Source organism: Penicillium oxalicum, chromosome V (assembly GCF_001723175.1).
Source record: "Penicillium oxalicum strain HP7-1 chromosome V, whole genome shotgun sequence".
NCBI classification, from domain to species: Eukaryota; Fungi; Ascomycota; class Eurotiomycetes; order Eurotiales; family Aspergillaceae; genus Penicillium; species Penicillium oxalicum.
This window is the reverse complement of record NC_064654.1, coordinates 1,890,780-1,917,888: the sequence shown is the minus strand read 5'-3', so window position 1 is coordinate 1,917,888 and position 27,109 is coordinate 1,890,780. Positions and strand designations below refer to the sequence as shown.

General features: G+C 52.5%; 12 protein-coding genes across 12 annotated transcripts; 4 read left to right on the top strand and 8 right to left on the bottom strand.

Annotated features, from left to right (window-relative positions):
* Nucleotides 1-454: 454 nt before the first annotated feature.
* POX_e06708 (ADP-ribosylation factor-binding protein GGA2) lies at nucleotides 455-2,896 on the bottom strand (the record flags this gene model as incomplete). Its single annotated transcript, XM_050115524.1, has 8 exons — nucleotides 455-655; nucleotides 718-1,301; nucleotides 1,364-1,754; nucleotides 1,814-2,086; nucleotides 2,149-2,442; nucleotides 2,528-2,603; nucleotides 2,668-2,755; nucleotides 2,830-2,896. 8 exons carry the CDS (start codon nucleotides 2,894-2,896, stop codon nucleotides 455-457), a joined length of 1,974 nt encoding a protein of 657 aa, XP_049967984.1.
* Nucleotides 2,897-3,231: 335 nt separating this feature from the next.
* On the top strand, nucleotides 3,232-4,520 carry POX_e06707 (Ribosome biogenesis protein TSR3; the record flags this gene model as incomplete). The annotated part of the gene is made up of 3 exons (XM_050115523.1): nucleotides 3,232-3,473; nucleotides 3,538-3,674; nucleotides 3,745-4,520. 3 exons carry the CDS (start codon nucleotides 3,232-3,234, stop codon nucleotides 4,518-4,520), a joined length of 1,155 nt encoding a protein of 384 aa, XP_049967983.1.
* A 1,038-nt stretch (nucleotides 4,521-5,558) lies between these two features.
* POX_e06706 (uncharacterized protein) lies at nucleotides 5,559-7,508 on the bottom strand (the record flags this gene model as incomplete). Its single annotated transcript, XM_050115522.1, has 1 exon — nucleotides 5,559-7,508. The coding sequence occupies one exon, from the start codon at nucleotides 7,506-7,508 to the stop codon at nucleotides 5,559-5,561; it is 1,950 nt and encodes a 649-aa protein (XP_049967982.1).
* A 311-nt stretch (nucleotides 7,509-7,819) lies between these two features.
* POX_e06705 (uncharacterized protein) lies at nucleotides 7,820-9,064 on the bottom strand (the record flags this gene model as incomplete). The annotated part of the gene is made up of 1 exon (XM_050115521.1): nucleotides 7,820-9,064. The coding sequence occupies one exon, from the start codon at nucleotides 9,062-9,064 to the stop codon at nucleotides 7,820-7,822; it is 1,245 nt and encodes a 414-aa protein (XP_049967981.1).
* A 1,407-nt stretch (nucleotides 9,065-10,471) lies between these two features.
* On the bottom strand, nucleotides 10,472-11,840 carry POX_e06704 (Vacuolar protein sorting-associated protein 74; the record flags this gene model as incomplete). The annotated part of the gene is made up of 4 exons (XM_050115520.1): nucleotides 10,472-10,522; nucleotides 10,591-11,087; nucleotides 11,169-11,415; nucleotides 11,574-11,840. 4 exons carry the CDS (start codon nucleotides 11,838-11,840, stop codon nucleotides 10,472-10,474), a joined length of 1,062 nt encoding a protein of 353 aa, XP_049967980.1.
* Nucleotides 11,841-13,164: 1,324 nt separating this feature from the next.
* Nucleotides 13,165-14,041, bottom strand: POX_e06703 (Acyl carrier protein; the record flags this gene model as incomplete). Its single annotated transcript, XM_050115519.1, has 5 exons — nucleotides 13,165-13,172; nucleotides 13,239-13,404; nucleotides 13,476-13,556; nucleotides 13,690-13,707; nucleotides 13,826-14,041. 5 exons carry the CDS (start codon nucleotides 14,039-14,041, stop codon nucleotides 13,165-13,167), a joined length of 489 nt encoding a protein of 162 aa, XP_049967979.1.
* A 358-nt stretch (nucleotides 14,042-14,399) lies between these two features.
* Nucleotides 14,400-15,251, top strand: POX_e06702 (NADH-ubiquinone oxidoreductase 23 kDa subunit; the record flags this gene model as incomplete). Its single annotated transcript, XM_050115518.1, has 2 exons — nucleotides 14,400-14,662; nucleotides 14,780-15,251. The coding sequence occupies 2 exons, from the start codon at nucleotides 14,400-14,402 to the stop codon at nucleotides 15,249-15,251; spliced, it is 735 nt and encodes a 244-aa protein (XP_049967978.1).
* A 578-nt stretch (nucleotides 15,252-15,829) lies between these two features.
* On the bottom strand, nucleotides 15,830-16,045 carry POX_e06701 (uncharacterized protein; the record flags this gene model as incomplete). Its single annotated transcript, XM_050115517.1, has 1 exon — nucleotides 15,830-16,045. One exon carries the CDS (start codon nucleotides 16,043-16,045, stop codon nucleotides 15,830-15,832), a length of 216 nt encoding a protein of 71 aa, XP_049967977.1.
* Nucleotides 16,046-16,182: 137 nt separating this feature from the next.
* Nucleotides 16,183-18,171, bottom strand: POX_e06700 (uncharacterized protein; the record flags this gene model as incomplete). Its single annotated transcript, XM_050115516.1, has 3 exons — nucleotides 16,183-17,676; nucleotides 17,798-17,884; nucleotides 17,935-18,171. The coding sequence occupies 3 exons, from the start codon at nucleotides 18,169-18,171 to the stop codon at nucleotides 16,183-16,185; spliced, it is 1,818 nt and encodes a 605-aa protein (XP_049967976.1).
* A 4,291-nt stretch (nucleotides 18,172-22,462) lies between these two features.
* Nucleotides 22,463-23,253, bottom strand: POX_e06699 (uncharacterized protein; the record flags this gene model as incomplete). The annotated part of the gene is made up of 3 exons (XM_050115515.1): nucleotides 22,463-22,708; nucleotides 22,766-22,910; nucleotides 23,057-23,253. The coding sequence occupies 3 exons, from the start codon at nucleotides 23,251-23,253 to the stop codon at nucleotides 22,463-22,465; spliced, it is 588 nt and encodes a 195-aa protein (XP_049967975.1).
* Nucleotides 23,254-23,377: 124 nt separating this feature from the next.
* On the top strand, nucleotides 23,378-24,049 carry POX_e06698 (uncharacterized protein; the record flags this gene model as incomplete). The annotated part of the gene is made up of 1 exon (XM_050115514.1): nucleotides 23,378-24,049. The coding sequence occupies one exon, from the start codon at nucleotides 23,378-23,380 to the stop codon at nucleotides 24,047-24,049; it is 672 nt and encodes a 223-aa protein (XP_049967974.1).
* Nucleotides 24,050-25,022: 973 nt separating this feature from the next.
* POX_e06697 (uncharacterized protein) lies at nucleotides 25,023-26,564 on the top strand (the record flags this gene model as incomplete). The annotated part of the gene is made up of 1 exon (XM_050115513.1): nucleotides 25,023-26,564. One exon carries the CDS (start codon nucleotides 25,023-25,025, stop codon nucleotides 26,562-26,564), a length of 1,542 nt encoding a protein of 513 aa, XP_049967973.1.
* Nucleotides 26,565-27,109: the final 545 nt, after the last annotated feature.

Below are 27,109 nucleotides of genomic sequence, written 5' to 3'. Positions count from 1 at the left end.
TGCAACGATGAAGAAAGAAAAAGAAAAGATTGAATTGCTCGGGTTGATTAGGACGAAGAGGAGCAGACATGTAAGAGTCAAGGCACAGGAAAAACGCAGGGCAACACAGGCGACAGTCTATTATACGAGAACAAGAGAAAGAAGACGAGCAGCAAAGCGAGACCAGGTAGCGCGCATGCCACTGACCATCACAGTCTCGCTGCAAGATGTGGGAGAAACTACGCACCAAGACTACTATTCATGCTCAAAGTGAAGTGGAAACAAAAAAACAAACGGGATGCCTTGTCTCAATCGAAGAGCCCAGCGTGAGTATCGAAGATTGGAGTCCAGTGATCCTCGACCACTCATTCCGGCCATCTCGGGGCTGTCGCCATGCTGCCAGTCATTCGGTGAGACATGTCAAGAATGCATGGGCAAAGAGTGTGAGGGGGAAGAAAAATCAACATCTACATCCTCATGCGACTCCCAGGGAAGGCACCATGCCTTGCTCTTCACGAGGTTCGGCACCGAGCTTGTAGGAAACCTTGAAGCGAATCTTGACCGAGTTCCCTTTTCCGTGATCAACTCCGTCAAGGACCATCTCCTGCTTGACGCCAAACTGTTGCTGTGGCGCGACTTCACGGCCAGACTGTGGGCGTAGTTGGAGTGTATAGGCCTAGAGACCGATGAGTTAATTGATTGACATGGTACAATTTTGGAAAGACCAGCAACGCTTACCCTCTCCACTGCGACCTGGAAATGTAATTCCCCGATGGGCTGAGTAGTCGTGTTTGAGAAGACAGCCTGGATGAAGATCTGCCGAGGCGCACTAGGGAGACGACGAGCCACGAAATCGATACGGAGTTGTGAGTTGAGGACAAGGATTTTATTGGTCGAAGGAAGGGTGTTGCTCTGTGGGAGCGACGATGCAAAGTTCCACTCATCATCTTCTGCCGAGGCTTGTGATGTTGCAGCCTGCGGCGGAGAAGGAGTACTGACATCCGCTGCCAGGTCAAGCAGCGCGGATGAAGACATACCCCCGGCTTGGCTTGGCCCTGTCGGTGGTTGAGAGGGTCCGAGTCTCGGCCGAGGGCTGGCTGAGACCAGCGCCGCGAAAGGATCTGCCGCCTGCGGAGGAGTCGCAGTCGGCCGGTAGTTAGGTAAGACACCTGGAACTGGCGTAGAGGACTGAGACCCTGGCTGAGACAAGTTCACAGATGCGAATATATCGTAATTGGGTTGGGCCGGAGCAGTGGCCTGCTGGGGAGGTGGTGTGGATGTTGTCGTTGGACCTGAGCCGCCTTGCAGAGGAGGGAAGCCCGCTAGAGAAAAAAAGAAGAATCTTTAATGCCTGCATCCATGTGAGATGGACAAGTTGACTTACTGCTTGAGGTACCCAATGAAATCCCGCTTCCCAGGGCTGGTACCTCTTCGTCGAGGGACAGTCCAAGAAGGTCGTTCTCTAACACATTTTGTTGGGCCGACGATCCGGCAGCTTGCCCGTTGGAACTGGACGTGGGTTCGGGATCGAAGTCGATGAGAGAAAACTCATTGTTGGCGTTCTTTGATACTCCGGTGGTGGTGCCCAAAGTACCCTTAGGGATCTTCGATGCCGCATCAAATTCGCCTTTGCGGACGAGCTTGTAGCGCTCGATCGTGCGGTGAATGCTGTCATTGATCTCGAGGAGCTTGTGCACGGCCTCTGGGTCATCCGACTCCTCTTCACACATCCTTTGAATCTTGGGATGCGCACTTTGCAGCGCATTGGCCAACTCCTGTAGGCGTAATCGTTAGTTCAGCTGTGCCTATACAGTGACATCGACAGACAACTGACCTCAAAGACATCTCCTTGCGGGGCGCCATCGCCGGGCTGATGGCTTTGCAACATTTCCTCCAAGATCTTTGCCTTTTGCTGCACTTTGGCGACTTCTTCTGCGGCCTTCGCACGGTAGTCAGTCTTGTGTCGGTTGTCATATCCGGCCATGACCTTCATTAACCGGTTTGCTTCCTGGAGGTCCGCAGGTGTGCCCCGTCGAATAAGTTCTTGAAGCTTGGCGGATTGCGCTTCCCTCTCTTCCTCCTCCATCTCCTCGGCCGAACGAAGGTTCTGAGTCCATATTGTCAGTATACTATATATCTCAATCCGCAACGGAAGCCCTGCACACTTACGTCACTGGGATTCAACACCGCCGCATCTTCACGGCGGACCTCAGGGAACGCGTAGCCTTTGTAGAGAAGAAGACGATGCATGTCCCGGATAAAGCCCAGATCCTCCTTGTAACGCGATGTCTGGCAAATGGTCTGGCGCCATTCCTCAATCGACTCCAAGATGCGGTGTTGTACTCGCGAGGCGCGCATCGGCGGGCGCTCTGGAAACCTTCGCACTAGCTCATTGAGAAATTCTTTCGTGCTGATTTGTAGGTGAAATGGATAGCCACAATTCTTCACGCAAATATCAAGAAGCTACACAGGCCAAAGAAGTCACTTTTAGCACTATCCTGGTCATTTGCACGGCTCGGCTCAGCTCGTTCCAACGGCTTCAACATACCGCCAGCGCCAACAAGGCTATGTTTTGATTGCGGGCATTGATGAGCTGAACAATTTCAACTGCAGCTTCTCGTGGTCTGCCAAATTAACCGTAAGATTGCGTTTGCGCTTCATCTGTAGCTTGTGTCATTTGCGACTCACGCATTGCCCTTCTTGGAATTGATCAGGTCGGCAACCTCGAGGTTCAGGGCCAGGTTCGGCTCGTAATTCTGTGGATCGCAGGCATTTCCTGCAAGATTCAACAAGTCAGCAGACGGATTCTCTTGGATCATGAATGGACTTTCAATCCATGACTCGACTCACGAATTGCCCGCTGGAGCGGTGTTAGCCCCGGCTCAGCATAGGCACCGAAGCGGTCCCTAGCCGCCATGCGTGCGGAAGCAGCCTCCAGGATGACGGTTGGGGGGGTGAATAGACAAGTAGATCTGAGCAGATGTCACGTGTAATGCAAAGATGTTGCCTTCACCAGCTTCCAGTGCGCCCCTCGATGTGGAAAAGGTGATCCGACAGTTCCCCCGCAGTAGTGGAAGCTGGCTAGTTCGTTGCGCGGGCGGAGTAGCCTGCACGTGTGGCGCTTGCGCTTCAACAGGGAAATTTTTGTGATTCGAGCACGCCGCTCTTCCACATACACGCCACCTCCAGACGTCTTCACCTGTATCCAACCGACACCTTGACAAGCAGAACAGAACTCAAAAGACCGCAACAATGGTCCGTCATAAAAAGGACAACTTTTCTCGAGGAGGCAAGAAGCCGTCGAACCCCCGCTCCCGACCAGTGCCCCGCGGCGATGCAAATGACGCAGCGCCTTCTTCGCGACCTGCATTCCGAGCTGCTTGTTGGGATATGGGGCACTGCGACCCGAAAAGATGTTCCGGGAAGCGCCTTATGAAGCTGGGGTTGATGCGTGAGCTTCACATCGGACAGCGGTTCCCAGGCGTGATCGTTTCGTATGCGCCTGACCCCGCCAGTTCTTGCCCAAATTCTCCAGACTGCTGACACCTGGATGGCTAGACCCAATGCGAAGAAGGTTGTTTCCCCTGCCGACCGAGAATTGATGGAACAACATGGTGCTGCAGTCGTGGAGTGCTCCTGGGTACGAGTCAAAGAAGTCCCATGGTCGCGCATCGGTGGAAAATGCGAGCGTCTGCGTATGTCCCTGGCTGCTATTCAAAATCATGACTCGAGCATTGGATACTAATCAGACTATTGAGCAAACAGTTCCCTATCTCATTGCTGCGAATACAGTCAACTACGGAAAGCCGTGGCGTCTAAACTGCGTTGAGGCTTTGGCCGCTTGCTTTTACATTTGTGGTCACCGAGAATGGGCAGAGGAGGTTTTGAAGAATTTCAGATACGGGGAAGCATTCCTGGAAATCAACTCAGAACTCCTCGACCGCTATGCGGCTTGTGAAAGCGAGGAGGATGTGAAACGTACGGAAGAGGAATGGCTGGCCAAGATTGAGCAAGAATATGAAGACAGCCGCGTCGAGGGCGCTGACGATATATGGACTGTTGGCAATACCAATCGCCAGCCTTTGAACCACGACCCCTCTGACGACGATGAAGACGACGATGAAGACGACGAGGACGACGAGGAGAGGGGAAAAGACGGCAGTGATGACGACAGTGAAGCTGAGGAGGGAAGCGAAGACGAAGCAGACAAAGATCCGTTTGCCATTTCGGACGACTCCGAGGATGAAGAACAAATGGCTGAGATTCGGCGCAAGATTCTAGAATCCAAAGCGTTTAAGAATCCCTCCGCCCCGGAAAAAGAACAGCCGGAGAGGATCGCGCGTCCCGAACAGCCTTTGTACGTTGACTCGGACGCTGAATCGGGGTCCGCCGGAAGCGAGGATGAGGATTTCGACAATATCATCAACGCGACGACAGTCACGGATCGCACCGGTATCAAGGAGATTCAACGACGACGTGGAAAAGAAACCGTCAGTGCATCTTTCTCACGCACCGAAATTTCTGCGCCGAAGAGGTGGTGAGAAGTGAAAAGGAGAAATCTCAATGGAATACCATAATCAGCGCAGAATATTCTTATACATTCAAACATTGCAACTGGGCAGCTCGATTGACGCCGAACGGCCCTGGAGCTTATGGTGCAAGCCCCGTCGGCAAAGGCCCTTTTTTGATCGATCTCTGGCATCGCTGCTGAGCTCTTTCCAGCGAGATATTCGAGTCACTCGGCATGTGAGCATCGCCTCACTCAGGGGCGCAGCTGTTTTTGCCGGTGGCACACATTGAACCCTTCGCAGAAATCTTCTGGGCCGTGCACACTCCGTCTGTCAAGCCCCTTCTTTCCACACACAGCGAGCTCGTTGGACGTGCTTTGGCCGAGATACGAGCTATGGCATGGTTTTGCTCTCGTAAGATCTCCAAATTAAGTTTTGGCTTCATTGCAAATTCCACGGCTCAAGGTTTCGAAGGTCCTTCGGGTACCTTTGAACTACACAATGGGCCATGGGTCCCTGGAAACGAATAGCCAAAGCCGTATAATTTCCTGCGCTTGTTTCGAGAGGTGCAAACTGTTCACTTTTTGCAGAGTCTTTGTTTATTGATTGACGACTATATATACATAGTCCTTTTCTATGATACCGCGGTCATTCATGATGAATTCAATCCACTCGAACTGCCACTTAGTGGTAGGACTGTCAAGTAATATCCTTCCTTGGTTCCTAAGCCTGACATCAGTCACCTTCGCTGGCCCGTTGACACTGTCCATTTCAGGCGCAGTTTCATAGGTCCATAGGTATCTTTCCGCCAGCAATAAACCCTACCTAGCTGACTGTATCTATTTCATGTTAGAAATACTCCGTTGACAAGACACATGCCCACAAATAACAAAGATACTCGATTGCAACATTCGTCTTGCTAGATTCATAATAAGACAGATCATAATACTGACACGATATCAATTTCCGCGAACGATTCCCCTCTCTGCCCCTTGCTCAGCTGTGAGGAGACCCGAATTGGATATTGGAAACATTCCCAAAGACTCTTGCTGCATTCTCATCGCACAAGATTCAATTCACACGGACTACCATCATCGCCCCACGGCGAGCAGCACCCGCAGCCACGGCGTGATCCCTCAAAAGTCGATCGGCATGCACCAAATCCGTGACCTGCTCAGGTCTCCCTCGCACCATATTGCGCTCCACGAGGTCTACAATCCGAACCAGCGACGCACCATCCGGATTCACCGGCACAAACATCGTCTTGAGACCACGTTTCCTTCGACCCAGCGTATCTTGCGGATCCGAATCGGATGCCTCTTGTGCTGGCCAAGGATCCACGACCGTCAACACGGCACCACCATCCTTGACAACAGCAGGCGAGTGGACTTGTTGAAAGACAATTCCTCCCGCGCAATCAACAACGACATCGACGGGATCCCATCGCTGGGCACGGAAAATCTTTGCAAATTCGCAATCTTCGGCTTCAGGGATCCGCGGCAGGACAATGACTTCGTCCACGTCCCAGGTTCCCCGGACAATCTCGTCCTCGGTATTCGCACAGGTGACGCAGATCCATGGTCGTTTGGAGCTGCCCAAGATGGGCTCTGCGCGAAGAAGCTGCACGGCGATCCGGCCGACTTCGCTATCGCGAGCGTTGGTGATCAGCACGCGTAATTGTCCGTGGGAGCCTCTTCTTCTGCCTCTCGTATCGTTTGTGCGCAGCCAGGTGCTTCGACGTCTTCCAAAGCCGTGTTGACGACCGGTTCCGTTTCCGTTTCCGTTGCCACTTTTTTTCCTACTTCCATCTGGATGACCGCTGCCATTAGTGCTCCCACTGCCCATGGTCATGGCACTCGCCGTTTTCACGAGACTGTTGATATTGTCCACGCTCTTTCTCAACCAGCTGTGTCCGTTTTCTTTGCCATTGCCCTGGTGAATGCTGTTTCCTTTACGGTGCCCATTCCCATATGCTTCGGCGTAAATGCTCCTCTTCGCACCTTGACCACTGTGCTGCTGCCCATTCGAATGGCCATTGAATATGTTTGTCTTGAAAATTCCTTGACCATTTCCCCCGTTATGCTTGTTGCCATTTGATCCTTGGAGGGCTTCTCCCAAGGAAGTATCTGGGCTGCCAGCGGAATGATGGGCTTGAGCCTCTCTACCATCCTCATACCCTCCTTGACTCTCCTTTCCCTTTCCAATACCATTACCATAGCCATAGTTATGGCCATGGCCATGGCCATTATCTTTATCATTGAGTTCAATCTCCCCATGTCGAAACAGTGCCTGCCAGGCCGTCAATCCAGGAAGAGCCAGCGCCGCCGCCTCCTGAGCCCCAATATTTCCCGGTTTCCCAGCCAATTCGACCTCAGTCGCCAAGGCATAATCGGCCGCGCCTCCATCACGCACATAGCTCGTGACACCCCAGACCGTATCACCGATTTGAAACTTCGGGCCCCCCGGCCGTTCGTCATCCTGCGACGGTGTACTCACCACCGTCCCGCAAATACTATGCAGCGGGATCTGCGGCGTGGTCTTTTGCGGATTCAGTGCTGTTGACAGACGCACCTCGTCATGACAAAAGGCCGCCGTTTGGACCTTGAGCAGGTACTCCTGTGGTGAGGGCTGAGGACTGGGGAAATTCGGATCTAAAACGAGTCGTGTGCCTGGATTGCTGAAGCGGCGCGGTTGGGGACTCGCTGGTCCGTCGGGAATCGGTTCCAGTGGTGAGTCCGGGGGGGTTTGGACGGAATAATATAGTGCCCGCATGGAGAGGGGGACGAAGTTCTGAGGGCTGATGATGGTGGATCTCCGCTCATCTGGACGAGTAGTCGTCGACATTCGTGGTCCGGCTGTAGAGAACTTCTTGCTGTCCAAGTTGAGACTCGGTAGAGGGATGTCTGCGGCTTGTGTATCTTCATAGCTTGTCGGTGATGATACATCGCCCTTTGGCATGAGGCTGATGTCGTTGTCGTTCTCTGACGGAGCGTAGTCGTTGTGCGATGCCCGGCGATTCATCTTGATGTGTCCGGTGAAGCCTTGGAAGCTGATGAAGAATATCTCTTTTGGGGATCCAGACCACACAAGTCGTGCGATGCCTATTTTTTTAATCCCGCAACGATCGTCTTGACCTATTTATGACGAAGGTTCATTTCAGATTGCCACGTTTTTCATCATGATTGCTTCGAAGCCGAAGAGCGATAATTATTAAATCATACTTGTGATTGAGTATGGGGACCAATAGCGATCCACAGAAGTTGCTGGACCAAATGCGACAAGACAAACCAGCGAACTGATTCACCCGCAGAGAGCGCCTCGCCATCCAAGGACTAAAGTCCCAGCCGTGCAATTACACTATCCAGCTCCTCTGCGTTCTCAAAGACCGTCCAAACCGCCCGAGGTACATTCTCAAAGGCCCTCTCAAATCTTTCGGGCTTATTTTTTTCTTCCATATGTTCCACGTCGGTCACCTTTCTGATAGCAATCGCTTGGATCCAATCCGCGTATCGTTCGTACATCTGCGCATATGCTTCGGGATCAGACTGCGTCGAGTCGCCGATACAAAGCACCCGGCGTTGCGGAAACCAGCTCCGAATCTTTTCCATACGATCCACCTTGTACTCCTGAGTCTTTTCGGTGAAGGACTTGATCAGCCCACCAATATCCATCCAGGAATAATCACGCAAGACGATTGTTCCGGGACTGTAATGCTGGTGCACGAATTGATGCAAGAAAGGGTAGAGATTGTACGGTGAGGCCGAGAGATAGAACCACGTTGGATCGAGACTCCTCTGAATGCGTTGATAGACCTCCGGCATCCCGGCGATCGCGACAGGCTCTTCCGCAAAAGTCGTGCGCAGAATACCCGTTGGCTCGCGCGTCATGGTCCGCTTGATGGTATCGTCAATGTCCGAGATGACCATCCAGCCTTCTGGGGCTGCGAATCGGGTCTCCATCACGGTTGTCGGCTCGGTGAAGCCGCGGGCTTGAGGCCGAATTACCGTTCCATCGGTCACTCCAAGCTGACCGAGATCGATCGCTTGACTGATGATGCCGTTGCCGTCTGAATCACCGAGGTGATGCCGTTGTTCTGTGCCGTTGACCGGAATGTCCAGCTCTATCGTCCGCGCAGGAGAGACCTGGTTGATGAACGGCTGCACACGCTGTTCGATGCGCTCGCGTAACGCTTTCCCATCTGGGCCAACTTCCCCATCGAGACCGATGAGATCAGCGATCGTCGCAACGACTTTGCCCACGTCTTCGCGTCCATTTGTCTCGAAGATACAAGCGACATATTCGGCTTTCCACGACCTTGCAGCGCTGCCTTGGCCCGTCGAGTCCGATTGTGACTGATACGCCGTGTTGTCCAACAGCCAGATGGTGTTCTTGCGGGGGTCCGCGGGATGAACAAGCGGATTCTTGTGGCCCATCAGAGAAGACAGAAAATCCAGGATAGCTGTCCCGCGGCGTGACAAGAAGGACGGTCGCCGAAGAAGTACCTTGGCATCTGCAGTTGCTCTTCTCGACAGCTCAGGTTGAGGAGTCGGGGACTTGGTTGTTGGGTCTTGCGCCATGATGAAAATGATATCTGCTGTGTCTTCAAGCTGGGCGTGGCCTTTGCTTGAGCGAGGTACGTCTATATTGTCGAGACGAGAAGCAACGATAAAAATAACTGCGGACTTTCTTCTCTCGTCCTTCAAGCCATAACTGGGGGAGGAGGGGTAGGGAATCAGCGCCGATCATATAAGTGCATGTCGAGAGGCTGAATCCATGCTTTCGAGACAGGCAGGAAAGCCCCGATGACCAGATGTGTATTTCCCATCTGGCCTCGTGCTTTCCGTATTCGAATCCGATCACTGCGCCTCACTTCTCACTAACATCGCTATTGGTGAGGAACGATCGTTGGCTCTTGCCGTTTACCTTGTGTGGATCAGGTGGCGGAAGAGGTTGTCTGGTGGCCGAGCGATGCCCCCTGATGACTTTCGTCATTCGGCTGCGTCAGGCGAACGGACTCACTTGGCAAGTCGCTGATCTGGCGCAAAGTCAGGAAAACGATCAGGTTACCCATCACTCCGTCAGAGAAAAATGATCTGGGGTTTTGAAAGGTCCCTCCGATGAGGTTAAATGAGTGGGAAATTGAAACACATAGTGTGCTGTACATGTGTCTCAAACACCCCTTCATTAGTTGTGATGAGAGATCACCAAGCTCCTGAAACGAGTCCCAATGCGACTGGTTGTGGGACACCAATCACGACTCGAGGGCTGAGGACATCGCCAGTAGAGGCACTCCCACGGAGCTCCACGACTAATACTCTGCTGGAGTCACATTTACAGGAACAAGAAGAGGTCAGACAAGAGCAGCACTCGATTCTACAACGTGAGTGGGTGTGACACGGTTGCTCAACCACCAGCTCTGAAGTAAAAACAACAACAATAAGAGTCACCGAGTGACACCGTCGAACAGTGCCTCGCCCTGGTGTTAGCATCCCCATCGCAGACCTACAGCCTGAAAGACGGATGGATTGATGGATTCAATCTTCCTTCGCTCCTTCAAGACTGGTCGCATCTATATAAGCACAATCGGTGACGACAAAGACAGCACAGACGCGAAGAAGCCATTTGTGGATAGTCCAATAACAAAGAAGCAAAGAACCAAGCAAGTCAAGTGCACGAAGCAAGGGTGCAAGATGAAGTATTCCATACAAGAATGAATTTTGACCAGATAGTCCAAAATGCCACAAAAACACGCTCTTTCGAAGTTCAAGCCACAGAAAGACAGATTGGATGCGATGAAGGGGAGGACTGACGGATGAGAGAACCAGAACGATCCCTCCGCAAAGCCTGTTGCCTTAAAGGAAACGAGATAGAATGTAACGGATCCGAAGAAAGGTAGAGTAGATAAAGAGTCATGGGAAGAAGAGAAGGAGAGGAAGCGAGGGAGGACAGCGTATTAAAGGGAAGCTTTGGGGCTTTCCTGTCATTTAGAGTAAAGAATCAAGTCTGGTAAAAACACTGAGGCACGCTGCAACAATCTGAGTCGAAAAGTCAGTATACGTTGAATGTCTTGAAACACCATTGGAGAAGAAGATCAGAAGCATACCTCCAATTGAAGCTCACGATCTCTATTGCCTCGGTTGATCTCCTCATTGATCGCCTGGGCCAGATTGGCCCCAATGGCCTGCGAGCCGCCCGCCCGGCGACCAAACGGCCATTGTGAGTATTCGGCCAGGAGTTCATCCACCTGTGCAAAGGCCCTCTCACGGGCTTCGTGGCTCATGGTGACCAGGGCGTTCTCCAACACGTTGGCCGCGTATGCAGCGCATACCATGGTGACCGTCCGAAGGTAGCGGAATTCGGCGTCCTCGGGCAACCACGGGCTAGGAGGAAGAATGACTGTCCGGTTGGTGCAGATGTTGCGCACGCGTTTGTGTAGATCGTCCTTGGCACCCCCGTCGGCCACGGGATGCGTCGCCATATCGAAGAGCAAGAAGTTGCGCTTCTCGGTTCGTAGAATACCCTTATCCACCAGACCCTTTGCCAAGCGTTCGCGCACTTGCTTCAATTGATATCCGATCTTCATCAGGTTCCAGGTCTCTCCTATAGAATGCGATCGCGGTCCGGGAGTCAATACAATGGTCTAGGGAGAAGCTCAGTCCGTCCCGACTCGGGAAAACGTACCACTCATCAGGTCAATCCATGAATTGACGCTCATCTTCTCGCTCGATTTCATCATCTTTAGCGCCTCGTCCAGCAAGACTTCGCCGGTCAACGTATCGTCAACGACCTCGATGATGCGGTCGGCCAAGGGGAAGCGTCGTCGCGACGAATCCTTCTGCATGCTGATGCGACCCCGGAGAGCGAGCTCGATGACGATGCATCCTCGCAACGCATACGATATATTCTCGTTCCAGAATGACAGGTAGCCCTATCGCGTGAATTCAGAAGGCCAGTCAGCATCAGACCATTCCTCCTCCCCTCCCCCCTCAATCGGCACTCAAACGGAAGCATATCTGCCAACCGCTTCTTGCCCTCTCTTTTTTTTTCTTATCTCCCCAAAACGCATTGGGTCCCAATTCAGCTTACCTGCTTGTCTTTTAACCCCAGCAACAGTACTTCCTCCATCAATGTAAGTTTCGGTTGCTTGTTGCGTTCTTCAGTCTCACTCAGGTCACGAGGGTCGAATGCGATCTTGTGGCCATTCTCCGTGTTGGTGTATGAGGTCTCGGGACCGCGGTTCTCCATTGCGGATCCATTTCTCTGCACAGGTGAGGAGACCCGGCTATCGTCTTGGTCATCTGCGCCAGCGCCTCGACCGCCGCCTCGTCGCCGAGTCAAGCCTCCGGATGACATGATGACCACAGGTGAGGAGGAAAAGGACGAGGAGGAGGGGGGGGGGGCGGTGGGTGGGGGTTGAGGTGGTCGAGGAGACGAGGCTGTAAGACGAAGGGCGGAGAGGCGATCTCTCGGATAGCCACAGGGTTAAGAGGAAATGTGGTGTTGGTGGTATCTGAGCCAACCTGCCTGCCAGTCGCAGAGGGCCTAAATTGTCTCGCGGAGAAAGATGGTCGAAAGTCACGAGTAGTTGGACCAAGAGACCGTTCGCCGCTTTCTCAAAGTAAAGTGGGACCGGTCGGGAGCAGCCTGTCAGGGGGGGACCCAAACAGCAGGACCGGGTGGACGTGAAAAGGAGCTGAAAAGGAAAGACGCAGCACGCAGTCGTGGCAGTCGAGAACTAGTCCATGTCGAGTATAGACTGTGGTTAGAGAAAAGACATGGCCACTCCAAACAACAATTGGGGCCTGGACACGCCAGATATATCTTGAGTCTTTCCGTCTTTTGTATTCTTCCTGTTTTGGTTTTCCCAAGATGTATCTGGTAAGCTATAGAAAGCACTAGCCTGAACAGCAAGCCAAACTGGGAGATCCAACACTGGAGCCAGGACTACTGCCCGTGAGCCAGCTACCTGATTCCTCCCCCTCTGGAGTCAGAAAGATTCCAGGTGCTTGAGTCTCTAGGTTGGCTAGGGTCTACTCTGCCCGGCGGGAGAGACTATTCCAGAGGAGGCCGGTTTCATGGCAAATGAAGCATGAAAAGCGGTTTCACAGGACGAGCAGTAGTGTCGAGAGACGGGAGTTATTCGCAAGCAATGCTATGATTGGCAGTGCAGTGGAGATTGTGCATTGCTACCTATCGTGCAGATGGCACACTTGCCACAAGGACAATTTCATTCATCAATCATGGCGATCCTGCGATTGCGATTCTGTTTGTGACCTTCACTCACCCAAGGTGACGCTGATGCTGATCATGCCGACGTTGATGCAGGCAAGTCGGCCCGTCACATAGATGCTCTCGGATTCAAAAGTTGCCGAGGCAGGGACGAGATACGATAGAAAGAAGAGTGCACACCCACATAGAAGGATCCCGATCCAAGGAAAGAAAAGAAGCGGGGAGATCCACAAATCAATACTGCTTCAAAACTGCATTCAAGATGATATACATGACATGGAAGAAAAAGAAGAGAGCACTAGCATGTATTGCAACATACAAAGTAGCGCTGGACAAGCAGGGAAGACTTGCTTTTTCCACGCATCTTCCGTGGCCAACGCCACAGACCCAATCCATGTTCTATCCGACTCCCACAGCACTCGCCCCCCAAATTTTCAGTGTTCAACGTTTAGTGAGCTATGAGCCAAATGTGAGCATAGAGCAAAGACAGGAGTCAGAGCCAGGAGGGGGTAGATGACATACCATCGGGCTGAGCCTTGATGTACTCAACAGCCTTCTCGACTATTGCGGTTGCATCATACATTAGTCTTCTGTCGCGAAGGAACAGAGTCATCTGATTGAGCATCACGAGAAACTTACTGCTGTGGATCTGGTCGGCCTCCTTGTCGGGGATCTCAATGCTGAACTCCTGTTGGCATAGTCAGCAACTGTCGGTGACCTGATCGCGTTTCCCGAGGGAAAGAGAAGCTGGTCGCGTACCTCCTCAATAGCCATCACAACCTCAACGGTGTCCAAGCTGTCAAGGCCCAGGTCGTTGGAGAAGTGAGAGACACCAGTGATCTATACAAAAGAAAATTGATCAACACGAGTCCGTTGTGTTCCGTTCGTGAGAGCACCGCTCTTTGCGAGATAATATTCCCGAGGGCAGCCGACGGATGATCCGTGGGGCTGAGATCGCGATTTCTCAACTAACCTTGCTAGGATCGGAAACCTACGTGGAAAAGCAGATGTTAGCACGAAGCTTCCCAGGCACAGAGACCAATGACATCGAAGAATCGGAAATCTTATATCATCTCGCCATTCGGCCATCACGAGATACGTCAACGTACCTTGTCGAAGTTCTTCAGCAGGTTGACTATCCGGCCCTCAATCTCGTCCTTGGACAGACCAGCAGGGGCAGAGTAGAAACGGATGCTCAGAGAGACCATGCGAGGGGCCATCTGGACAGCAATGGGAGAGCTGCGGATCTGGATGGGAGCCGCGGTCTTGATAGCGGCACGGGGGGCGGAGGCCCTCAAGGAGCGAACAATGGCGGAGCGGAACATGGTGATGGATGGAGAATTTGAACGTGCACGAAAGCGCCGACTGGCAGAGACGGGAGTCGAGACGGAAGGAGTGGGAGTGGAAGAGGGCGGTTAGATGGAGAAAGGGACGGGATCAGAAGGGAAGAAGGTCGGGAAGTGATGCTGTTGCGCAAAATCCTGCCGCCCACCAATCAGCACCCGGCAGAAATGAATGACCTAAGCAATCTTCCCCCCCCCAGCCTGCAAACACCTGCAACCGCATACCAGCCCATTCTCGTTGAAGCTCCTCGTCTCTTCCTCGATCAACCTCGCTTCCGCTACACGCGCGCCCCCCTCCCGTCCCCCTCCGACATCTCAATCGCCTCGCCCAGGTTTCGCCATGGCTACCTCTCGCTCGGTCGCCAGGCTGATCGCCTTCCGCCGGTCTCCCTTCATGCCCATCGGGTCGGCCGCAAACTTCTCTTCCTCGGTGTCCCGCGCAGCCACTCCAGCGGGCCCTCCCCAGCCTGGCTTCCGCTTGCCCCCGCCTAAGCGCTGGGACCAGGGCGCGGAGTCCTCGCTGGATAAGGCGAGCAAGTACTTCCTCATGGCCGAGATCTTCCGCGGCATGTACGTGGTGCTGGAGCAGTTTTTCCGTCCACCGTGAGTATTCATCTCTTAGCGACAGAATGTTGGCATTGCGGACTCGTGGAGAGTCGGCAGTGAGCGCAATTCTCCTCAATTGCACGCTGGCTAACGTGGGCGTCTTTCGCGGCTTAGATACACCATCTTCTACCCATTCGAAAAGGGTCCCATTTCTCCCCGTTTCCGTGGCGAGCACGCTCTGCGTCGTTATCCTACTGGTGAGGAGCGTTGCATTGCTTGCAAGCTCTGCGAGGCCATCTGCCCGGCGCAGGCTATCACCATTGAGGCGGAGGAGCGTGAGGACGGCAGCCGTCGGACGACCCGTTACGATATTGATATGACCAAGTGCATTTACTGCGGCTACTGCCAGGAGAGCTGCCCGGTCGATGCCATTGTGGAGAGTCAGTTTTTCCTCCCCCCGGCTATATCTCGGTGTGTGTTCTCGAATCAGCTAACCTCTCCCATTATGCGTGTAGCCTCCAACGCCGAGTACGCCACCGAGACTCGCGAGGAGCTTCTGTACAACAAGGAGAAGCTTTTGGCCAACGGCGACAAGTGGGAGCCCGAGATTGCGGCTGCTGCTCGTGCAGATGCTCCCTACCGATAAATGAACCGCGTCAATTATTCTGTCGTTATTCATTTTTATGATACTCTACCCTCCAAAGTTGCGGATCATGCTTCTTCGCCCCGTGGAATTGTCTTTCCCAAAAACTCTCGGACCTCGCCCAATCGCGTCCGTCCCAAATCTAGAACAGGGTCTCCATCCTTCCCATCTTCTTTTCTTTCTGGTTTTATCCCTGTTTCAGCACGCCTTTGTACATATCCCACCCTCGACCCTGCGTTAGTATCTTCCTGTTGTATTAGTCAGTTACTCAAGCAAACCAACTGCTCTTTTGGAACTGCGTTCCCTGGGGTACTCTCTTTTTCCTTTGTTCAGAATTGAAAGACGATTTATTTCTCTGATATCTTCCTCAAAGCACGTTGCTCATCGCGGGGGAATGCTGAACGGTGCAGAGCCAGAGAACTCGAAGGTTATCAGCTCCCTCGGGAGATGGTATGGTTTCGAAAATTTACCTCTCTAGAAAAAGACACTGAACAGCCACTCATCATTGCAGACTGGGGAAGCAAGCAAGACAGGATATCCGAACGATGAATTCTTATATTCACATATTGAAAATCAAATCGCTACCCATGCTGACATAGATACATGACGTGAATGCCGCTGAAACACAGCGTGAACACCAAACACCAAATTCCCCGGTGGATATTTCCCAAATCGATGTCTTCAAGAGGCACTTTTTTATGTTTTGTTTTTTCTTTTCTCTCCCTCTCCGTTCTTTTTTCTCTTAGTAAACTCTTCGGAAGCGGGGGGCAGCAATCCTCGGCCTGTTGCCAAGACATCCCAGGCAATGGAGACAGGGGGTTGGAGACGGGCGTGGAAGAAGCGGGAGGGGGATGTAGACTACGGGCCAGTAGCCGTAGGTTCAAGAGGATAACGAGGGGGGAGAGAGAGAGAGAGAAAAAGAAGGGTATGTTGCTTATTTCTTCTTGGCGCCAACCTTGGCCTTGAAGCTGCCTTCGAAGCCGGGGCGGGCCTTCTTTTTGGCACCACCGGAGGACTTCTTGCCCTTGCCCTTGGTGCCCTTTTCTTCGCGGCGCTTGCGTAGGTTCTCCTCGCGCTTGTTCTGGCGTTGCTCCTTCATCCGTGATACCGTGTCGAGACGCTCCTTCCAATCCCGCTCAGATCGCTTCTTTGCGGTCTCCTTGCGCTTGAGGGCTTTCTTCAAGAGAGAAGTGTCGTCACGAACACGTTCACCGTGTGCGCGCTTCTTGGCGTTCAACCAGGCATCCTTTTCTTCCAGCTCGGCACGCTTCTCCGGGTCCATCCCTTCGAGCCGGGCCTTTTTCGCTTCGGCGAGCTTGAGCTGGGCAGCAGTGTCATTGTCTCGGGGCCCACGAGCCTTGGATTTGTCACGAACACCAGTGAGGGTGGGATCGGCGATTTGGCCGTCAGCGAACATGACCTGGCCAAACGAGAAGTTGTTGCTGGCGGAACCAACAGATTCGGCGGGGGACCGGGGAGATGCGAGCAAGGATCCAGATCCACCGGGGGAAAAGCGACGAGCCATAGCCTCGTCCTTTTGGCGCTGCTCCTCCTCCTTGGCCTTTTGGCGCAGTTCCTTCTTGTGAGCCTTGCGCTGCTCGGCCTTTTGTCGTCGCGAGTCGATCAGCTCTTGACGATTACGAGCAGGCTTGCCGTTGAAGCCGTCGGCATGTCTCTTCGCTCGAAGCTCATCGAGTCGCTTCTGTAGGCGTTGTTTCAACTCCTCGGGGGTGGCCTTTAAGGCCTTAGTCTCAGCCGGCGGGGCGTCAGCACCGGTGGATGGAGGCGCAATGGAGGATATGGAAGACGACCCTGACTGCGGGGCGGAGGTGTTGGGTGAGTCGCGAGTGGAAGAGGCAGAGGACGGCTCCTCGGGTTCCTCATTGAATTCGATGGAGAATCCCTCCTCGGCGACTCCCTCCTCATCGTCATCTTCATCATCCTGGTTTTCGTTGGCCGGAGCGGCCGGTTTCTCGACGGGCTTTTTCTCGGCCTTTGACTTTGGTGCGTCCTCCGCTGCGGTGGATGCTTTTTCGACCTGTTGCGACTTTTCTTTCTTGGCGGTTTCCTTGGCCTTTTTCTTTTCCTTCTGGACAGCCTTCTTCTGCTCCTTCTTCTCCTCCTTGGCCTTCTTTCGAGCCTCGATCTCCTCCGACTTGGACTTGGACTGAGCCTTTGAAGCGGCGGCCTCGGCCTCGGTCTGTTTCTGCTTCTTGACCTTTTCTCCTCGCTTGAGTCCCTCGCCAGGGATCTCGGACCCTAATTCCCCATCGGAGGAGTCGCTCTCCAGAGATCCGTCCTCGCGCTTTCGCTTGCGGGCTTGTTCATCCATGATATCCTTGGCTGTTTTGGCAGACTCGGGGTCCAATTTGGCTCTTTTGGCTTCGCGTGCTTGTTCTTTTGTCTGTTTTTTCCGCTTCCATTGATCCTGCGCATGCGGACGATGATTAGATGCAGCACACGAGGAGAGTCAGGGTAGGAAGTCCACGGACAGCCCGTGGAGTTCAAGAAGAAAATCTGACCAGGGAGGGACAAGAGCGCGCACGTACACTGGTATTGTCGTCGCCGTAGTAATATTTAGCGGGGATCAATGAGAGCAATCCGTCAAAAGCCTGCGCGTGACTGCGCAATCTGTCCTGGATAAAGTTAGTGAGGAAGTTACACCGAGCGGGATGGCCGTACAAACCTCGATGTCGTCCATCTTTGATTGTCCAAGATCTCGAATGCTGGTCTCGAGACAGGTCGGAGCAATCGCTACGAAAAATTTGGGGGTGAGGAAATCTTGGCGTTCTCCGCTCGGCTCCTTCACCGCCCGCGCACAAGAAATTTCGGCGGTGAGATGGTCTGTGCACGAATCCAAGTCTGGTGGGGACGCCATGCGAGGCAACTTGAAACTGGAGATGTTAAGAATCAGAATGGACATTCGAAGTTGGAGCTGTCGAGCGATGTTTTGGTCAGATGAAGCTTTGATACCTGGTAGAGGCAGAGCTCAATGGAACCTCATTTCAATTTGAGACCCTTTATGGAAGAACGGTATCTGCCGGATGAAGGTTTCGATGCACTTTGTGTTTGCTTTTCGGTCCAGCATCCTACGATGGATCCAGAGGATTTCCATCTTCTGCCTGTCCAAAGGGTTCCTTTCTGTCAATGTCTCCAGGCTTGCTCTTTAATTGTCTGATTTTGGGTATTAAAACACTGCCTGATCCAGCATCATCTCCTATGGATATCGCCTCTCACTGACATTGCATCGTTGAACACCTATATGACTCGTTGGCAGTGAGCAGCAAATAGGAACCTCTTGACAGGAGTGGATATGAAAAAAAACAGGCAGAGATTCTTCTTATAGATTGGAATTTGGGATCTCTATCCCACGAAATTATTCAAGGGAATCCGCGAATGGAAAAAGGTGGACCATTAGCACCGGCTTTCATGAGTGATTCTTCATTGAGCAACTTGACGCGACCTCAGGCCTCCGTACAGCCTCCAAGAGAATTGCTGGCCTAATTTATTAAAATGTCAGCGGAGACAGTACTAATCGACAATGTATTGGCCTCGGTGACTGTCTTCCGTTGTGTGTATATCTCAAAGGAACTCGAAAGAGCCTGGATTGTGTCGATTGGTGGTCTCGCACAAGGATATCGCCGCAGGCGGTGCCTTCAGGGCTGAAGCTCCTAGGGATTCAGATAGGTGGTAAATATTACAGGAGTCTCGAATCTCTATCGAGTGTGCTGCATAGGTAAGCCTCGGCTTGGTAGTTGCTGCAGGTTAAAAGACAACGGCCTGTTCACTGCGTGCATGTCTTTAAGAGTTAAGACCTGAATTTAGGCGGCTGATTCTGAGGATTGAATCCTAAGCTCGAGTAGAGAAGTGACTCGCTTTCAGATTTCCCGAGCAAGAGCTATACAAAGCCTGGACGGGTTGAGAAGCCATCATCATCGAATCTTGATACTAATGTGCCAGGCTCAAGTCACCAAATGCGCCAACCATGTCTCGCACCCAGCACATTTGAAAAAAGAAACTGAAATTTCTCTGGCGTACAAAAAGGGAACCTTATTCTTGGCGTGGGAAGATAAGGTCAAAAGAACACCCAGGATGAGATGATCACGTAGGTGAATAGCCAAATAGATGCATTCAAAGTAGCCACGTTTTATCTCACAAGTCCTAGTGATGATACGCATGATGACTGTCGGCGGATGTTCAAATTTGACCGGGGTCCTATCTCTATGCTACTTCTACGCTCAAAACGCAGCCCATCTAGTGGAGAATCATAAGGAGAGATGCACGGTCATGTCTACGAATAATTCTCTCCCCTGACAGAGCCAACGAACCGTGCCGAAACTTTAGAGGGACGCCTCCCTCGACTCCTGTAGCTCAATTCAAGTCTGGAAATAAGGCAATTGATCGAGTGCTTCTTTTTGGAAATCACAGACAGCAAACGGTAGCCCACTCAAGCACCAGTCCTGATCCAAGTGCCTTGAGGGGCCGTGATAATGCCAAATTTCCGAGAAATCTCTAATGAATGACGTTCAACTGCGGGAAGTCTGAGCCAACTGAGACGGATTCTGCATCTTATCAGTTTCGTTCATTGCTGATCATTTCAAAGATACTTGAGAAATGATGGGCACGCAAATTGGGTTAGCCAAACACAGCAAATCTGGGCACAACATTAAATCGAGGAGAAGAATCTGGGGGAAAGACGAATGGGGTAAAAGTAGATCACTATCCAACTGAGGTCAAAAGAAAAAACTGAGCAGGTAAGTATTCCATCGGACGGCAAAACGAATGATCCTACCGTCTTCGTCTTTTTGAACTGTCCGTTATACCAGTTGTGCCTGTCCCTCTTACCTGCTAGCTGCATTTCTGTCTACCATGCGCTCTTTATCCGAGCCTGCCTCCCATGGACCTCCCGGAAAGATCTCCCGTGAACAATGTTTCGTCTTCACTCTCCGAGCCCTCGACTGCTGGGTTCAACTCTGGAAATGCTGTGGCGCAACTAGTGGAGGGACTGCAGCACTATCCATTTACTAGCAGTCAGAGTTTACGAAAGACCTTGGAGCACCGTCGAAAAGTCCTTCAACAAGACAAATCCTGTGATCAGTACCTTGTCTTCACGGCTGTCCCTACGGTCGAAATCTCCAGAATCGGTGGCGATCGGTCGCCAGCGAGCAAGTACTGTCGATTCTCTTATAATACAGAAACAGGAACCTTGGCCGTGAAAGTCATACCGACTCCTAAACACGGAATTGCAGCAGAATCATTCAAATTGCTTATCCTTTTTGGGCTGCATTCCATAAACTTTGAAGATGATGTAGAACCCCTCGGTTCAACAACAGTTAGGATCGGAAGTTGGGAAAGGGAAGCTGACGGCTGCTGGACTCCTGCTTCAAAGACGACTACGGAGCTAAGCTTTATTGTCGAAGTAGGGCTATGAGAGTCTGCTCGACACCCAGCTCGTGATGCTCGAGGATGGTTAGAGGCCTGTGCCTCGTCAGTGAAATTCGTCGTCACCATTGATATTAATCGGACAATCCCCGAGGTCATCTTGCATTGATGGGAATTATCTCCCCGAGAGTATAGTCGCCTTACAAGATCTCGCTCTCTCTCTCAGCCCGTCGCATTACAACCCTCAAATTATCTCGGACGAACAATATAGCAATGGTTACAGGAGAATCCTACACAGATGGCACAGCTACGACTGCTACACAGCTGGATCTACCCTTTGAAAAAGGTAGTTGGCCGCCCACAAAACCCACCTCTGGAGAAAGATCTTGTGATTTCCGAGCAAAAGCTCAGAAATTTTGCGGAGAGGATTTGGACGAAGCAAGGTCTCTTATAATTCGGGTTGAATTGCTAATGTCTCACGTGAAACGATGTGATAAGGAGATCCAGGACGACACCAAGATTAGCTTGCGGAGAGGAACGGAACCTGAACGACGTCAAGATCGACTGCGCGCTGGGGCCTCTTTTTTTTTGCTGGTACTACTATTGTCTGCCCCTGTATGATACCATTGATGCTTTGATGTGACTCTCTTTCTCCTTACCCTTTACTCTTTCTAGTGTTGCATTCATCGAGAATGCACTCATATTCTACCAGTCGAATGAGATCATTCACTTGGCCGTCCGATGGAATACTGAAGGGCTATCAACGAAAGAAGAGAGGGAGTCGATATCATAGAGCTGCTATACAATACCATAGACGGGTCTCATAGCCAAAAAAAAAGGATCTGTACTAACCACTCCCTCCATTCGGTACATACGACCACCCATTCCATCTTCCAATGGACAAGATACATAGATATGATTCATATTCATCCTTGACCTACTTTCCAAGGTTTTCCCTGTTTGGGAACTGATGATCGACGGTGCAGTTTACAAGGCTGATCAATATGTCTAATGATGTCTCCGGCACCGCGGCACGCGCGGATGAGTCCTGATTCGGAAATGGACTAGGCTGGGATCAGCGGTTGAAACGGGCAAGGGGCGCGGGGGGGGACGTTGTCGATCCTGATGGAAGGTGGGAGGATCTTTCGATGGATTGGGTATTTGAATGTTGGAATCTTTAATTTAGGAGTATAGAGGACAGGGTTGACTATATTGTGACTGGGTGAGTACTGAGTGTCTTTTTTCCAGGGTTGAGATGGTTTCTTTGATGTAAGGTTAGAGTGGGGGCGCGGATTATGATGAACGTGAACCTGAAGACGGATATGAGCATGAATGTGAATGAGGCGGGGAAGAGGAATGAAAGGGGAGGAAAGATGAGGACATGAGTTGCTGGCAAGTTGTCAATGAGGGACTCGAAATGTATCAAATGTGAAAAGTTTCACTCTTTGCGCAAGTGAGGAGAGTGAACCCGATCAGCCGAGAGAACTCCGGTTCCAGTATTCCCGTCTTTAGCCCTGTACAACTATACAGAAGTACGAAGAAAGGTCCTGATTTTTACTAGCATGAGTAAGTACCCCTGCAATCTTCACAGTCCACTATCTACAGTATCTCCATCTGGACGTGACACCTTTGCAGACTGACAATGGTTGAAAGATTGAGAAGGAATACAGTGACGCATTCCAGAAAGTTTCAAGACCCTGTCATTTTGGCCTGCAACGGACGCAACCTGGATGCATGGGGACTTGGATATGACTCCCATTCATGATGTGATGCATCAATTTTGACTGGACTATCGTGATTGACATGAGTGGGCTGCCAGCCTCACAGATCTGTCACGGGCTCACCTCACCTGTTCGTCCCAAGGTCTCGTTGGATCGTGTCAAACACCCTACTGTAGAGTGCAGAATGGACGGGTTGACCGTCGTAGAGCACAAGCCACTGTACATCTGCAGAGCGGAAGCCTGCAGGCTGCTGCACCCGATCGACTGCAGGACTCGCCGAGGCGTGACCGATGAGGAGAGCAGGGCAAGGGGGGAACCGGTTGACTCAGATGGTTTACTCAAGAACCCGGCATTACGCTATCGGGTTGTTCAGAACAGAATAGAACGGAGGAGAAAGGGCAGAAAAAAAAACACCACACCAAAGACGCCGCATGTCTCACTGTTCAATAATTGAGCGGGGGAAAACGCCCACCTTGATGGATGGTGATCATGATGATTCGCGGTGGGTATGGTTTCGCTAGTCGACTGGATGTAAACACCAAGAGGGGACTGCCGCAGACTGAGAAATGCAGTGGGTCAATCATCTCGGATCCGATGAGGAAGATGGGTCCTGCCGGGACGCGTCACTGAATTGGATTGAATTGGATCGATATTATCTCGTTCAACACGCAGGATGAGGATTCTGGGACCTGAGAGATCCCTCACGTTCGCCAAACCCTCTCTTTTTCACAGGATGTGAATCCCAAGTCCCCGCAATGTCTCGCACGGTGAGGATCCCCCGGTCGGAAAATCGGGCTTGGCGGCGGTTTGGCAGTGGAGGTTGCCAGGGTCATGACTGGTGCGCCGGGTCTGCGCCACGGTGATCGTGATCGCCGTGCCTCTTCCGGTCTGTTGGGCGCCATTTGCTTCAAGGGAGTGACGGGAGGCGATATCGAATGCAGGACCGCCCTCGCTCTGGTTCTCTGGTTCTCTAGTCTTCTCGATGCTCTCTCCAACTCATGCAGGATGTCCGGCAGGTGATGAGTCATGTTTCCCAATCTCGACACTGCCAAAGGCCCCGAGGCCAAGGTCTCGCTGAGGTCGATGAGGATGCAGAGCAGTAGACACGAGTTCGAGAGACATTCCCTGCCCGCCATGGATGTGGTCGCGGCCAGACGATGTGGAGAGAGACTATACTCTACGGAGGAATTTCTGTCATGGGTAGAGCTCGTAGTTTGCAGTGGCCAGGCCATGACCACTGGACGCTTCTCAACTCGAGGCCGGGGACGGTCCAGGAGGATTGATGCGCCACCATCGGGGACCTCTCCAACCCCGGCGAGCCTGTTGAATCGCGCTTCTCACTGCCTCGGAACCCGTCTGTCGGAAGCCGTGTGGCCCTGCGCGGCCAACCCTCCTTCATCCACAAGGCAAACATTTGGTATGAAGGAGCGCTGTACATGGCAACTGTCGGAACTTTGGTCCGGTATCTCTGGTCTGCTTCTCTCCATATGGACCGAGCCCATCTTCCTTTCGACCTTCTGCTACACTCTCAATCCCGTTGCTTGCTCCCCAAACTCCTTGATAAATGGGTCCCTGATGCTCTGTCTCGAAACCAACCCGTGCTCCCCGTCGGGTGGTCAACATTCACAGCCTAAACGGGCCAATTCACTGGACAATTGGTCCATGGACCATCCCGGGGAAAGCGGGGAGCGCAGTTGAATGGGAAAAAGCAAGAGAAAAAGGAATTGAAGGAGACCGAGAGGGGAGAAAAAAGGAAGTCAGCAAGGTGGGATTGAAAAAGAGCAGGAGAGAGAGGGAGAGAGGCGGAGAGAGACCGTGAGAGAATGAGAGAGGGTGAAGGAAGATCAAGCAGTCCATTTAAAAGCAGTTTCTCACGTACTCATACTGGCGGTGGTCCAGTCTCCTCCACTTGCACATCCACGTCCTAAACGTCCACTCCCTCGCTCTACTCCGTCTCCTTCAATCATTACCTTCAATTTTTTTTAGCCCTCTCCCTCCTGATTTCCCTGTTGGCATCAGTTTCTCCGTCCCGCCCTTTGGTTCTCCTTTCGCACGACGCTTTGTCTTTCATCTTCCGTCTTGCCCTCGGCCCCGCACGGGTGTGTCGAGTCCCGTCTGTCTGTTCCCCAACTTTTCAAAGTTTATTCCTGACTAAACTCGGAACTCATCCCGGAACTGCCTCGACTCGTGCAGTCCAAAGGGAGTTCCCTTGTCTTCGGGCAGAATCGAGGTGAACAGATCCACTCCCTCACCCGACTCCTCTACCCTGCACTAATCGCGGCAAGCGAGAAGGGCCATTGCACCGCATTGAAGACGACGAGCGTCGTGAGAAGCAGCGACAGTTTTGGGCTGCTCTCGAGGGCCCGTGTGAGGAAGAGAGAGAGAGAGAGAAAGAGAGAGAAAGAGAGAGAGAGAGAGAGAGAGAGAGAGAGAGAGAGAGAGAAGAGAGAAGAGAGACAAAAGTGATCTGACCTCTGGGTTGCTGACTACGACCATCGAGTATCACCGACTCTGATCGTCTTATTCCCCTGCTTCTTGTCCTGTTACTGCGACTGGCACTACGACTGCTGCTGGTGGAACAATTGCCGACCGGCCAGACGTTTGCTGGTGTGGGCCGGGACTACGCTTAATCCTCCCATCCTTTCCCTTTCCACTGCGACACCCGGCCAACATGGTCCTCAAGGCATGCGATCGATGTTATTCAAGCAAGGAAAAATGTACCTTTACCGGCACTGATTCACAGTGCACCCGGTGTCGACGCCTCAAAATCGCCTGTTCGACCTCGCGACGAAACAGGCGCATCGGGCGGCGACCAGCCGCAAAGGCCTTTCCTCATGGGGAGATGCAGGTCTGGAGTGTGGACTCGGACCAACCGTTTGGGACGCGCTCACCACCACCACAACCGCGATCGCAACAAATTACCTCCCCCATCTCCACTGATGGAGCGTCCTCGACGAAAGCGTCGCTCATCCGACGTGCCAAATCAATATCGCCATCAAATGAGTCTGTCGAAGAGGTACCCAACACCCCGCGGTATCCAACGCCGATCATCGCGCCCGAGAGGTTGCTGGCATCCTCGACGAGCCTGCGAACGGCGTCCGATGCTTTGCGGACGGTCTCCGATCCGCAGCAATTTTCTGTGATTCATCTCCCCTTCATGTTGGGGCCGAGCTTTGTCTCTGAATCGCAAACCACGGTCTACCAGATCTTGCGCTACTCGGGTCCCACACTCACGGAGGGGTATCTGGCGTTTCTCGGCATGATGACCCAGTATCAACGATCCCTCGTGCTGCGACAGCAGGAGCCCGACATGCTGAAAGCGGCCAAGGGTCTCCAGCGACTGCGAGACGTCAAAATTACCCAGGACTACGACGCGGCGTGTGCGCTCTTCTTGGGTCAGACCATGTACGTATTCAATGTGTTGACGGCACCCCACTCGTCTTCCGCGCATGCCATTGTGCGCAGTGCTCTCATGTCGGCCAAGCCCTGGGTGCCGAGACTGGTGCATGTCCCGATGATGGACACGGTGCTCATGACCCCCATGTTGATTGACACGGTCGAGTGCTTGGTCCGACGAGAGGTACCCATCATCCGCATGCCCCCCACGGAACGGGTAATTGTGGACCGCTACGCGGGCGTCTGTGCCACCCTCTTACCTCTGCTGTATGATCTCTGTGTGTGTAGCCATACGATGCGAACGAGCGTGCTCGCCGTGGGGGAGTCGCCCTCGGAGATATATGAACAACTGGCCGATGTAGAACGGATGATTTTGGACTGGAAACCTCCGCAGCCGCCGGATCTGCTCGCCCAGCGCGGACAGTGGGAGGTCCTGGCGATGATGACGCAGGCGAATGCCTACCGTCTGGCGGCCTTGCTGGTGATTCACCGTCTCCGATACCCGCTGGGGGTCGAGGACGAGACGGGGCGGGACCTGGCCATCAGTGTCTTTACGATCATTTCCCAATTCGCACAGTCCGCCGCACAGCATACGTCGGCACTCCCGGTGGTGTTCCCGTTGACCATGGCGATGATTGAGGTGGAAGGACCGGGCGAGGAGATTTGGGAGCAGCTGTCACTCTTTACAGTCCAGAGCTCGAGCGCCACGCGGCTGCGCGGATTCATTTCCCAGGTTCGTGCCTGTCGGGAAAGTCGGTACGAGGGTCTTTGGTTTGATTTGGTCGATACCCGGCTCGATGTTGCGATGCCTCCATAGCGCCTGCCAGCGAAATCTTTCAGTATTATGAGGATGCTTCCTTTCTTTCCGGTTGATCTCTTCTTCCTCCTGGATTCGTCCTGCCATTTTCTTTTTTGTTCTCTTGTCTAGCGCCAATAAGAAGAAGCTTGTTCTCTTTTTTTTTGGCCAGCCTTTTTCCACCCACGGACTCTTGCGCTCAGATGGAGCGCGCTGAGCCCACCGGCAGGACGGTAGAGCTTGTTATTTCAGTAAACTTGTATAGTTCAGAGATGCGCCCCTCCCGGCACTGTCGGATCGTAGGGGCAAGCCAGGCTCTGATAGCCCGAGGAAGCCAGAGCAAGAGAACGAAGCTGCCTCGGAGCACGAGGGCAAGAGAAAAAGAGAGAGATTGATCAAGTCACAAAGTAGGTAACCGTCCTCTCAAAGCTCATTCTGGCCGCAAACAATATGCTTTCCAAGCCCCCCCCCCTCAAAAGGAAAAAGAAAAAGAAATCAAAAGACACAAAAGAAGGGAAACCAAATCCAAGGGGGAAGGTAAAAAAGGACACTCGACGACCGTCCCC